We start from the raw sequence: 14305 nt of genomic DNA, 5'->3' as shown, positions 1-14305 counted from the left end.
ATATAGTCACTGGATTATCAATGGTTATTCATTGAATGCATCAGTATTCCCAAGTATTTCACTGGTAATCAGTGAAATTATAGATTAATATTGATAGTTTAATTATAGATTATTAGTGAAATTATAGTTAGATTACAGGTACTGACTCAATCAATGATTTTTCAGTACTTTTCCACTGTTTCAGATTTATAAGAGAGTTTGCATACTCTTTTAGTATTGTTGTGTTTATTTTAATGCTAATATTAATTTAATTGTTTAATTTAGAGCAAATTTTCAATGTATTTCGCATTGAATGTAGAAATTTTTATTGCACCAACGCTGGCATTGGTTCAGATCGAAGTCGTGTGACACCGGTCCAGGGATATGTCATCACCGGTCCGCGCCGGCACTGTGCAAAAAGTCGACAGGGTGGCTTTTCTAGCAGCTTCCCCCCTCCGTGCTCTCGAACGTACAGCCCGTTGATCGAACGGATGAACCGGACGCGGGACTCCCGTCATTCAGCGGGCGTCCCCCGCCTCGCGGGGATCCACTCTTTCCCTTCGCCCGACGAAAGAGGAAACTTCCTCTCCGTGGCTCCGGGTCGATCTTTCGGGTGCGGCGGTGCAATAAAAAACAGTCCAGTCAGCGGGGCGTGGATCGCCGATGGCACGGACGGCCACGTCGCCGCTCGTCGAGTCGGCGATCGCCTCGTCGGCCCCACATTGCGCGCGACGCCCGTTTCTTTATTTATTCCTTCGCCGTTCGCGTTCTCGGTTTATCGTCACGATCCCGTCCGGTTGGCATTTGTATCAGCAAGTTTGTCAATTGCCGAGCTTTTTTTCCCTGCTATAACGCCATTTACAACACGATCTTTTATTTAATAAGATAATTATTCTTACATAAGAGAAAATCGGTGTGCATGTGTTTGTGTTCGAGTGCTTTATTTATGCCGTATATACAGTCTCGATTAATCAATTTATATTTGTAATCGATTCAAATTTATGCAGATTGACGCAGAGATGAATAGAGTGACGTACATGTACTAAAAAGCCACCTGTTATGTTATTGATGTCCGTCCTATTCCTTCCGCTACTTTTTGTCTATTATTTTTATTTACATTGCATCAGAAAATTTCGAAAATTGTGTGGTTTAATAATTAATCCAGTCAAATTTATTTATTTATTTTCAACTTTTTTTTACTTACTTATTTGATTGATATACAAATATTATACGTTGTAATCACAAAAAAACATTATTATTTGAATATTTCCTTTTCTTGGCTGTAATAAATTTTAACTTTACTATTAATATTTTATTGATTCCCCTCGAGGTTACACTTTCATCCAGTCAATTTTAACTTTACTAATTTACTTATAAATAAATTTACTTATTCAAACCTACACTTATCTATTTGCTTGTGCTATTATCTAACTTGTATTTTTTATTTTTAAAAAAGGACACACAATTATTTTTCAAAATTAAAATCACAATTACATCCAATAGCTTTAATAGAACAAGATATTTGAATGTTCTAGCAGTTCACAGCGTAGTCTTATAGAATGCGCATTGTTAACAGAAGCCGTTGTTAGAATGAGCATTGTCAACACAATGAGCAACACAAGTCATTCAGCATCGCGCAGGAGAAGAGAAGACAGAAGAGAAAGCCGCGTCGACGAGATTCCGCACAGTAGCTGTCACCACGTCGTCGTCGTCGTCGTCGTTGTCGTCGTCGCCCGCGTCAGAACGATCTGGCGCAAGATGTGTGGAGGAGAACGGTACCCGAACACAGGCTGGATGGAGGAAGTTGGTTAGCCGCTGGTAGCCCAGGATATCAGTATCAACGCGGTGTAATCAGCGAACCACGCCCATTGGCGCTATGCTCGCTCCGTTCCGCCCACTACGGCAATTACACCCTCGAGTCACCCACTGGAGGGGAACATTAAACTCTCTCCCCTCCCGCTCCCCCGTGCCCCCGTCGCCGGAATGCCCTGTTCGTCCCCCTCGGTTCTCTTCTGCGTCACCCCCTCGACTTGCTTCCTTACCTTAGTTTCTCCTTTTGGCAGTACCGTCCTCTTCAAAATTTCTTTCCTTCTTCTCCTCCTCCTCCTTCTCCTATTCTTCCTTTCGTCTCTCCTTGAATTTTTATTTTGAATTACCGCTTGCCGACGAGGATAATTGCATAAAGTATAAAACGACTGTTATCTCACTTTTTAAATCCTCTTTCAATTATTGACCGGTGTAGTGTCTGACCTGTGTTGTATGTACAAAGTAGTAAATAATAGGATAAATTACATTTTTTGCAGAGCAAATGATTTGTTGAACTATATTTAATATAAAAACGTCACGTTGCATAATTATGTGCAAGTATGCTTATGCGTTAGTTTCGAATGTGTCTTTCTTGTTTATCTAATCTAATAATTGATTTAGAGCGGTTGTCAATAAAACAAATAAGCGAGACATAATAAATCGTGACTTCGATGTGAGTTCCTAACAGTTATATCTTATTCAATTACTCGAAATTAATTTTTACGATCGGTTTCTGCGATTTGCATTGTATTCCTGATTAATTCACGTATTCCGTGATGCAGCAGTAATGCGATAATATACGACATGTGATATGGTAAAGCTGCATGCTTGCAATTTTGTATGCCATATCGTTAAATGCAGCAGCGTGTAAAGTAATCATGTGAACGCGATAAAATTATTCGGCAAGATATAGACGGGAGAACACTTCGTTATGTTATAGCACGAAAATAGCGAATTTTTCTTCAAAAGAATCTCGAGTTTCTGCGACTACCGGAAATTACTTTAATCGTTCGACACATAATGTAACTCTATTCGCGGTAATCCTTTTTGATCAGCATTGTGTGTTTTCTGTTACGTTGATTACTATTCTTTTTTTATATCTGCAAATTCAGCTTGAGAATAATTTTGCATTGACGGCTTGAGACGGTTAAATGCATTAAATGATCGATTGAGGTCAAAGGAAAAAGAACAAGCGATAAAAATAAGAAAAACAGGAAGTATAAATTAATCCAATTTTGAAGAACAAGGATCATGTGACTCATATAGACAAATTCAGATCGATTTATATTCTATATTGACAATATGAAGTTTAATATTAATATCCTGAATGGTTATTGAATCCTTAAATACACACCGGAAAATGATTAATCAGGAATGAGCAAAAATAAAAGATGAAAAACAGATAATGGGTAACAAAAAATAAAAAATATAATAATGTATTTTATGTTTAAAATTGTACTATATAAAGTCATGTTTAGTTTAATTTTTTGTAAAAATTTGAATATGACATAATAATATAATACTATCATAGAGGCCACATATAGTATCAAATAAACTGTTCAAGTATTGATCCGAAATATAAATTGAAGATAGAATTTACAGTTCACATGTCAGAATTTGGCGATTTCAACGCCCGATGAAGTATTTCTATAGTACTTTCTACTCGATGTTTTCTACGATAAAAAGGAACATTTATATAATTTTAGATTTATTTCTGATTGCGAGAGATTAATTCTAAATTTAATTAAAGGCATAAAATTGATCGTTTTTGATAAAATAATACAAATTTGTAAATAATAAATTATTTAAATTATAATCAAGGTAATCAGTAGTGAGAAATTGGAAATTCATAAGATAATTCATTAGATCCAGTTTAATGCTGCTAAAAATTTTATTGCAATTGTTCGAGGAATATGAAGAAAACTGTATCAAGTACGGATAGAACGACATTCGACAGACGCCCGTAGCAGCATAAGAGGGCATTCGCTACGCTCTCTCGTGCCGCGATTTGTCCGCTCAATTTCACGGCCCTTTCGGGAAAAATGGGAAAATCTCTCCTCTTGGCCGCGGCAACGAGTGTGGGAAATAGACCGCGTTATTCTCCCGCGGTTGACTCTGCGACACGCCCATGGCGAACGCGCCGATTAAAACGTTCCTTTCAGTCTTACGCTCGCCGGTAACGAACGGTTTAATGCCAGCGAATAATCATAGGGGATTGTAGTTTAATTCAATTACAGTATATTTGAGTTGATGAGAAAAAGACACAAACAAAAACTGCGTGCGCGCATGCAAGCGTGCTACGCGTGATATAAAATTAAATAAATAACAAAAATAATAATTTGAAATTTTTTTGTTCATGTGGAATTATTACAAAGGTATCAAATAGCTAAGTTTATATATTTTCATAATCTTTTCTTCAAATGATATTTCCAGATTATTCTTAAATGAGAAAATATTATACCATAGTGTCATCAGTGATTTATTTAGTGCGGTTATAATAATACATTCTTATTCCTGAAATAAATTTCAAACCTCTTTTAAGTGATAATTTGATTTTGTGATTTAGTTTCTCTCTATATCTGTATTTGTGTAATATAACCGAATTTTCAAATATATTTAATATATATTAAATATTAAGGATATATAAATTTATATATTAGAGATTATTTAAGTGTTTAATATAAAGATTATATATGTTTGAAAATGAACAAAAAATATGAAACTATTGGACTAAATTTAATTAGAAATTTGGAATACTTTACATATTATCATATCATCAATGATCAAGTTATTAGTAGTTCTTCTTTTAATATCTTCAGTATCTTCCAAACATGCAATCATTGAAACTATCAATTTTTGCAATAAAGAAGTAATATAATATAATTTTTTTTATAACTAGAAATAAAAAACATATATTAAGAAAGGAATAAAAATTTTATGTAAAATTGCTTAATAAATTGATCAGACATTTTTATACCATAATTTTTCTTAATATAATTACTTTCTCATTGAGTGGCTTTTGTGAATTTCTTGAATATCTCAAAAAGATCTCTTGTTAGAGTTCTAATGTTCTTTAAATATTGAAGAAATTTAAATATTTTTACTTCAAAACATTATAAATGTAACGTTAGAAAGCGATCGAGTTCAAAAATTGATACATTTGTTCCCCCTATCATCGATAAGCTCGCAGAGTGTCCTCGATCGACTAATTTGTCCTTTGCGACGATGATGCAGTCGAGGCCGCTGTCACCGCCGCAATCTCGGGATCGCCTTCCGGAGCGCGTCCGCGGCACGATTATTAGTTTTCCGCCTCTCCCGGAAACCGTCGGCTCGTTCTCATCGACCGCAAAGGACGTGGTAACGTCGCCGTCCACCGCCCGTCGTACGTTACCACGCTCTATAGGGGAGAATCGCTCTTTCCGCGTCCTCCGGGTAGGCGTGGCTGCGTCGGAAGAGATGATTTATCCCTCGCGCGAGGCGCAGTAACTGCCGAGATCGCCGGCTAAACGACCGCGCCGGTCCTTTTCGTGTATTAACCGTAATGCACTCTGCCTTGCCATTGTGTACACTGTATACGATCCCGATCCCCCCTCTTCTCCCTCTCCCACTTTGCTCCTTTGAGCCCCCTTAACCCCCCCTTGCAACCATCGCCGACAATCTTTCGTTTTTTTTCCATCTCTCATCATCTTCTTCTGTATCATTCTAACATTCTTGTTGAATATTATTATTTACGAAAGATATGTATTTCGCAAAAAAAAAATACAGAAAAGTTATTTTATTGAGATTATCTTTATCGTAACTTGTTTTATTTTCAAGTATTCTTTGGTTTTAAGAGACTAAAATTTATAGCTAATACACTATTATACTGTTACTTTATATTGTCGTCTCAGATATGATTTATTTTTTTATTATGCAGCAATATGTTGCATGAATCTAGAAATGGTAAGATTATATATTTCATTATGATACGGAATGTACAAGTATAATGTTTATGCCGTTGTATATATGTTCTTATTTTTATGATCTCCTACAGATCTTTCATAATATATTGTAAAGAAAAAATCGTAGTGTTAAAAAAAGAAAACTTTACAATATTTATTATTGTCTTAAAAAATATCAATATATTAAGAAAAAAATGCATGATTATTAAATTTGGTAGCTCTCGTTGATGTTACGTATTATTTACGTGTTCTCGTTACTTACCTAAACAGAAAAGATCACCTGTCATCGATTACCGCGCCGGGAGAGACTCGGCGCTCGGCGTATTTCCATCGCGTTTCCGCATCAAAAGTCACGGCTGTCCCGAGTCAAAGGAGGCTAAATCGAATTAGCCGGCTGACACATTGACGTGTTTTGCATCGTGTATCGTCCTACAGTTGCAGCGGTCCGGCCGAACCCCGGCATATGGGGTCACGCCTACGAGGTGAACGAAGGAAAGGGGGGGCCTCGATTTCGGTCGTGGATCCCTTTCAGAGCGGGGGCTCGGGGCCCGCACGCGCCGCGCAGCCTGCGAAAATGCGCAATCCGCCGATTTGGGACGACGACGAGGTGATCCCGTGGGAGCACTGGAAGCGCCCGATGAGTCGACCCGGGGCGGCCGGTCCCCCCTCGAGAACCGCGACGAAATTGTCAAAACAAGGCAAACGCGGGAGCCCTCTCGATTAGGCGATCTCCGCCATCGACCGAGTCGGCAGAGTCGAAGATCGACAAACCAACTTGGAATACGGAATCTATTATTCAAAGCCCGTTACGTCAATAATGCTGTCAATAATCTGGGAATCCAACCTCCTGATTTAAAATTCGTTACGTCACGTTGCAGATTTTCAGAGATCTTGTACGCTAAAATGCGTCTCCGACGGATCATTTACGAGTCTAGCACTCGATCTTCAAAGCTCAGTTATATGCTTTTCCGATTTTATTGCAACAATACAATTCGTATAAACTTTCCTTACTATGTAAACATTTTTGAGTATACCGAGAGGCTATGTGTGTAAGAGTGCCGCTTTTCTAACGAGCCGGTCCTCCTTGATCGTACAGTCACAGTTGTGCCGGGTGGGCAATATATAAGGTATAATATAGGAGGCACAAACGATATATATTTCGGATTACAGTCGCACGTTTTATTGCCGACACGATATTACAACGTATGCAAGTCTATAGTCCGACATTTTGTGCGCTTCCGCCTCATATATTGTAATGTTTCGCCGGTGTAAGTGCAGCTGGAATGATCGCACGGCTGATCAATACGCGATATTCGCTGCCACGTAATAGTTGCCCCCGCCAAGCTGAAACCCACTGCTTAAACGTAAACTATCTACAGCAAGTACAAGCTACGGTGTTTATGCGAAGTTTACTATCTATACGTGTACGTGTATATATTTACAAACTTCCAGGACTTGCTATTTACAGTGCGCGCTCCGAGAAGTCGGAACCCTCGCTTTAGAAAAGGCTCAATTGCGCTTAAAGGGGGGAGCCCTGCGCCTGGTTTAGCACGCTGAAAAATTAGGTGACTCTTTTGGAATTTTTTTTTAGGATACTATTCAACCAATCCTTTTGAACTTTATAAAGTAATTTCTTATACTATTAACAAAAATATATATTTTTTGCCAAAAAAAGTATTTATTATGCAAGTAATAACAACATTTATTCGGCGGTGATGCGTGTTTGGCGGCGTACAAGATAACTCAAAAACTATTCATTCGATTGACTTGGGCCTTTGCACACATCTGCACAAATACTTCCCTAATAACTTGAACCACAGTTTATAATAATATTATTTAATTAAATAATTTTTATTGCATAATAAACACGAAAAATTTTTTATCAAAATCGCTACCTTTTTTTCCAAGTGTCACGATTTTCACAATTTCGCATTATTTTCTTTAAAAATAGGCTCAGTTGCGTAAATTTTTAATAAACAATAATCTTTTTGGATTTTTTATTTCAGACAAATACAAGCGACGCTACATTGCACGCCGCTCGTCGACGTGCCGAATAAAAAGTTATTATTACTTGCATAATAAATACTTTTTTTCTGGCAAAAAAAATATTTTTTCTTAGTTTAATAGTATAAGAAATTACCCTATAAAGTTTAAAAGAATTGGTTGTAGTTTTCTAAAAAAAAATTTTCAAAAATCATCTAATTTTTCAGCGTGCTAAATCAGGCTCCCCCCTTAAGATATCGAATTCATCAAGGTGTATTCGGGATTTTCGCGTATTCAGAAGATTTGAATCGAGAAAAAGAGAATTAAGCAGAGAGAATGCTAATAGATCTTGAAATGACTACACGCAATGATCTGACTTAAAAAAAAAATTGTTCAATGATCATTACTCTCTTAATTGTCTCAGTGAGCAACATACAGCTTGTAATAGGAAAAAAAGTTATGCGAGACAAAGAGAAGGTTTATGTTTATCTTCTTATAATGTTTCACATTTGTCACAGCTGCTTTTAAACCTTTGATCGACACTATACATTCAATTATACATAACGAGAACTCGACTTCATCATATCACGCGCGCGTTACACACCGATTATCGATCTACACCTCCATCTGTTCCTTTCGTGTCCCACCGTCGGATATCCAAGTTCATCGTCCACGACGTTCACTACCTCCCGGAGGAGCCGAGACCGGCTCGATGCGCCGGCACCGCGAAGGCCCTCAGACCACCCCCGACCCCGATCTCCACCCCCATGCCGGCGCCCAGAGGCGGCTGCACCTGACCCGTCAGACTCACTGATGTATTCACTAGTCCCAGGGCATCGCCCAGCACCGACGCCGCTCCCGAGGACCCACCCTCGCCCGAGGGCGGCGTCGGTCTCGCGCGCGGCGCCCTCGCGCACTTCTCCAGGTGATGGTGATGCGACCTGACCGCCAAACGGCTCACGTGCACCGGTATCGGCACCACGATTCTGGTAGCGGAAGCGTGCTGCCCCGTGACACCGTTGTGGCGGCCAGAAGCGCCGGATGGCGTCATGGCCGCCGCCGCCGCCGAACCGACGCCGACGCCGCCGCCGCTCAGCCCGGCCTTCACCCGTTTCCATTTGGCACGTCGGTTCTGGAACCAGATCTTCACCTGCGCCAGAGTTGTATCATTGATTTTAAAGTTATGTAAGCTCGCTTGATAGAAAGGAAGGAAAAGAGTTATTCAATATACATACACATGTGGGTGTGACAAATAAAGGAACTAAAATGCATTTAAGGAAATTCGAGCTTGTAACACTGGTCATCTAATTTTATTGTATATAATATTAAAACTATACCGATGATTAATTTCTATTATTTAAGTATATTACACCTAAAAAATAAATTGTACTTATATAAGCGAGGAATTCTTAGCATTTTCTTTATGAAAAAATCTTAATCATGAAGCATCTTTCTCTAGAACGCGTATTCGTCTATAAAAAAGTAGACGTATGAATTATCAAGACTGTGACCAAGAATTATACGATATTCTTATATACATTTTAAAATATCTTTTTAAGGCTGAATATGAGAAAAAATCTTCTAGATTCAAAAGGGATAAGGATAAAAATTTTTGGGGGGTATAGCGAATTCGGTTGGATACACATCACATTAAAGCCATTGTACACAAATTGATATAAGAATATGTGTTTAATATAAATATAAAAACGGTTTAAATCACAATCCCCAATATCACTTTATTGTATTTGTTATAAAATATTTTCAAAATATTTACACTTTACATTTGCATCAGTGTATAACGGCTTTAATACGTACCAGTATACTCTATATGTACACGGAAAGAACAATTTTGCTGAATCCAAATCTGAAAATAATTTTTGTTCAATAGTCAAAATTATTTTGTGCAAAAGTCAAAATGATTGCTAGAATATCAAAACGTTTTATAGCAATACTTATCAGTTTTAACATTCCAACAAATTATTTTGATAATTTAATAAAAAATTATTTTCAGATCTGTTTTTAGCAAAATTTTTAGATCTTTCAACAAAATCGTTCTTTCCGTGTATATATTAACAAAAAAGAATGAAGGAGGAAAAGCAAATTAATCAATTTAATCATTATGTATATATTACAATTCAAAATATTATAGAAAATTGCAGAAAAATGCAATATAAATTTGAACAATTTAAAAAAATTACAAACCAATCGTTTTAATTGCTTTGATAGTTCTATAGTATTAATAAATTTTAATATTTCTATACAAATGAATTCTCTTTCTTAGAATTGCAATGTTCGGTTTCTTTTTCAAGATCTTAACTTGTTTTGTAAGTTTTAATTAAAAAAAAAACATATATGATTTAACTCTCGATATTAAGTTCTGTACAACTGATTGATTATCGCGTTAGTTTGGCACTGACCTGCACCTCCGACAGTTTCAACGCGTGCGCTATGTGCGAGCGCTCCGTTAGGCTCAGGTACTTCTTGGCGTGGAATTCGCGCTCCAGCTCGAGCAGCTGTTCCGAAGTAAACGCGGTACGTCGCCGGCGAGCTTTGTTGCCACCGGCACCCGATGCTGACGAATTCTGTCCGTTCTCTAAAGGCCTGCTAGGACTTGCGGCGGCATTGCCGACGCCGCTGACGACGCCGTCGGAAACGTCGTGACCCTCGCCGGAACCTGCGGCTCCGCCACCCTCTTCGTCGCTCTCGGCTGATGCACGGCCGTTCTCAGAGCCTGGGACATATAATTATATTATGAAACACCTGACAATCTTTCTTTCGTTTGCGCATAAAATTCTATAATTAATAGAATAAAACATAATGTAACAGAGAATATATTTGAAAAGGAAATGATGATTTGCGAAACTTCGTGCTGGTGAGACAACATGTGATGAGCGCTTGTAAGTATATAGGCCGTTGATGCACGAAAAGAACGATTTTGCTGCTTCAGTAAAATGTGTACAGATTTGAAAATATTCTAATTCTTGTTGAACCATCAAAATAATTTTGTTGGAAAGTCAAACTGATTGCTAAAATATTAAAACATTTTTAGCAATGTTTACCATTTTTGACTTTCCAATAAAATTATTTTAATGATCCAACAAGAATTACTTTCAGATCTGTATCTTGTCAGCAAAATTTTTAGACCTTCCAGCAAAACCGTTCTTTTCGTTGACGATCAAATCAGTATATACACGAAAAGAACAATTTTGCTGAATCCAGATCTGAAAATAATTTTTGTTCAATAATCAAAATAATTTTGTGCGAAAGTCAAAATAATTGATAGAATATCAAAACGTTTTATAGCAATGCTTATCAGTTTTAACATTCCAACAAATTATTTTAATGATTCAATAAAAAATTATTTTCAGATCTGTTTTTAGTAAAATTTTTAAGCGGTTCAACAAAATCGTTCTTTCCGTGTACAATGATTGACCAATATTATACGACACGAGAGATCGCAGAGATAAAACGTATCTCAAAAGACCGTTATGAATCACATGCTTGACTATGTGTTTCTCTCTTTTAAAACCTGAAATAATTTGACTTAAAAATACGAAATCCCTTTTTACTCAATCCAACACGGAAAGAACGATTTTGTTGAAAGGTCTAAAAATTTTGCTGAAAACAGATCTGAAAATAATTTTTTGTTGAATCATCAAAATAATTTGTTGGAATGTTGAAACTGATAAGCATTACTATAAAACGTTTTACATTCTAGCAATCATTTCGACTATCGCACAAAATTATTTTGATTATTGAACAAAAGTTATTTTCAGATCTGGATTCAGCAAAATTGTTCTTTCCGTGAAGTGTTTAGTAAAATTGATTACGTTTATACATTCCGTTAGTCATGTGCATTGTTCAATTGCTCCTTGTAAGCGTGAGTAATGAAAAATATAATTCGTTTCTCGAATTAAAACATTATTACCGCGATTAAATGCATAAACGAAGCTTGTATAAGAGCGAAATAACAATTGCATTCAATATTCGAAATGTATAGTCGTCAGATAAAACTGCACACAATTCCGAGGATTGAAATCCACGGCTAACTTTCGCGACATTAAGTCATCAACGGAGTTTATCGCTATCGGGAGAACATCGCCGCGGTATGTATAGCCCGGCGGCTATTTAATATGCGGAGCAGATTGGTCGTTCCTTCATAAAAGTTGCGTTCTTCGATCGTCAGCGAACGTTTTCCCGTTCTCGTAATTTCCCGTACAGCGTTTTTTTCCCCCTTCATCCGCGAGACAGTCGAGCGCGGCATGCAATATGCACCGAGATACGAAACAAAGTTACCACCGAGTTTGATGACTCCGTCGGTTCATTATTTATTGAAAATTATTCCTCTACAGCGCGGTTATAAGTTCCACTCGAATGGCTCGCGTTCGACTGATTCGACGGTCGACGGGATGGGAACGGAAATTTGCGTCAACAAATGTCCACGAGGGAAAAACATTTATCGAAGATTACTTTTGGTATCGACATTGGAAAAAAAAAACTTTTATATAAAGAAAACTGAACGACAACTTCATTTCGAGCCAAAAATACCTCAGGAATTTCCAAAAGGGTTTTCCAAATAAAGAGAACTAATTAATTTGTTTCTCTGTAATAGTTTCGAAATCGATAAATAGCACAGTCTATATTTATTAAATTTGTTAAAATAAAGCGCATTAGTAATACTAACGCGTGATATATGTAAATTGTAAATGCGCTATTTGAAAAAATATTATGGCAGACATGAAAGATCCAACCGAGATAAATTAACGTGAATTGAAACTTATAAACGTTGTAATACACGTCTCTCTTGGAAATGATATAAATAGAGTTGTATAGGCTTCTTCTCGCGCGTTGTATTTTCTCGAGTCACCGCACGTGATCAGCACAACTTTTCCCACCGCAACGTGGCCAGGTCGCATGATCAAGAGCCGCGCGGTCGTTATTTGCGGGCGCATTATTTCCTGCTAAAGTTCGTTGTCAACGGTCAACTCGGCTATGGTCAGCCTGATTTATTCATCGGCCGCGATTCGCGTCTTTCTTATCCCGAAGTTCGCGCGGGCCGCGCGCTTACGGGTAGCGGCGCAACTTTTCTCCGCGTCGCCCGCCGCCGCGGTTTGATGCACTCTCCGGTCTCGTGTTGATTTATTCAGAGGGTTTCGATTAGGCGTGCGGAACGCTTCCGCGAGCGTGCACGGGCGTTGTCCCCTGCCCGCCGTCTTTACACTTCGCGGCGGAATCGAGCGTGCGGATCGATCGATCGCGCGAGAACGATGTCGTTACATCCTCGTTTAGCGGCCGCTTCGGCGCGGCGAGGCTTTTTTAAAGTCGTACTTTTCTAAGCGAATAGAGTTATTTGGAGCGAGGCTATAACCCGAAACTTAAACAAGACATTGGAATCATTTTGTTTTCTTTGAAGCTGCAAAGCAATTAATTTGACTCTTATAGCGAGTATATAGCGAGAAGGCGACAAAAGTTTAGTGAATGAGCATGTGATACGAGCATAGAGAAAGATTCAGTTTTTTTTCAATCGAGACAAAGAAATCTCTGATACAAAGACAAAGAATCAAGTAGGGTTCAATGAAATACATCCTAATATTAATTTAATATATAATTTAAATCGCGCATCACAAATTTTATTTTTCTAATTTAAATGGTTGATTAAATGGAAAATATTGTAAAAAGAATATTAACTTTTAATTTGCGTTAAAAGCGATTTTTTGCAACATTAAATCTTGCAGATATTCTAACGGAGATGTGTATGGAAAAATTTCTATTGTGGTACAACAATTAAGAGAATAATAATACATGAAGTCGTTTAACTTTCGAAAAGTAGAGTAATTTGCTTACTCTAATCGATTAAGTTGCAAATTTATCAGCCAATTATACGAACACGCAACAGATTAATTGGGTCGCGGCATCTTTATCGATTTCACCCCACGAAAAGCTGCTGGTATCTGTATCCAAAGTAATATTAAAATATTATTGATTCGTCGTGCATAATAATAATCGGTGAAAATAGTTGGCATGTACCGGAGAGCTCATGTTTTATTTAATCGCTGGCAAATGGCAATTATTGAAATCTGTCAATGACGGAGCAGCCGGAAATCAAATCATTTAACGATCTTCATCGCCGATTCACCGCCGGTGAATCACCGGTCGTTCATGTCTGATTAATTTTCGCAATCTATTTAATTCTCCTGTTTCCATTTTATCAATTGCTTGTTTGTCAGCTGATTTCCGATATTTTCTTTTTGTTTAGGAGAGAAAGAGAAGGAAGGAGAGAGAGAGAGGGAGAGGGAGAAATTTGAATTTTTAATATATCTTTATATAGATATAATAATTAATATATTAAAGATCTCTGTTACGTCCGGTGGACTCCACGATTTCTCCGTTCGCAAACGTTAGATAAGGGACTTAGAATAAAATAAAGCTTATTGGTCATCAATTGGTGAACAAACATCGACCCAACGAGATCGACCGTTGTCTGTCTCCTTGGGAAGATTTATTTCGAGAAAACATTTTATGAAGATTTATTTCAAATTATCGGAACAAACAAGAGAAATTTCTAACAGAAGAATTTCGAAAACAGATAAAAACCT

At 37.6% G+C, this 14305-nt stretch overlaps 1 protein-coding gene across 1 annotated transcript in view; it reads right to left on the bottom strand.

Moving 5' to 3' along the window:
- Positions 1-8391: 8391 nt before the first annotated feature.
- The window catches only part of LOC105450371 (homeobox protein GBX-2), an 18825-nt gene continuing 12911 nt past the window's right edge, over positions 8392-14305 (bottom strand). The window contains exons 3-4 of the mRNA XM_011690166.1: positions 10127-10440; positions 8392-8859 (exon numbers count right to left, since the gene is read on the bottom strand). Coding sequence (XP_011688468.1) covers positions 8392-8859; positions 10127-10440 — 782 coding nt within the window. The remainder of the gene's footprint in view (positions 8860-10126; positions 10441-14305) is intronic.

The sequence above is a fragment of the Wasmannia auropunctata genome, unplaced genomic scaffold, assembly GCF_000956235.1.
Source record: "Wasmannia auropunctata unplaced genomic scaffold, wasmannia.A_1.0 LD336062.1, whole genome shotgun sequence".
In the NCBI taxonomy this organism is placed as follows: Eukaryota; Metazoa; Arthropoda; class Insecta; order Hymenoptera; family Formicidae; genus Wasmannia; species Wasmannia auropunctata.
This window is presented reverse-complemented; position numbering and strand designations above follow the sequence as displayed.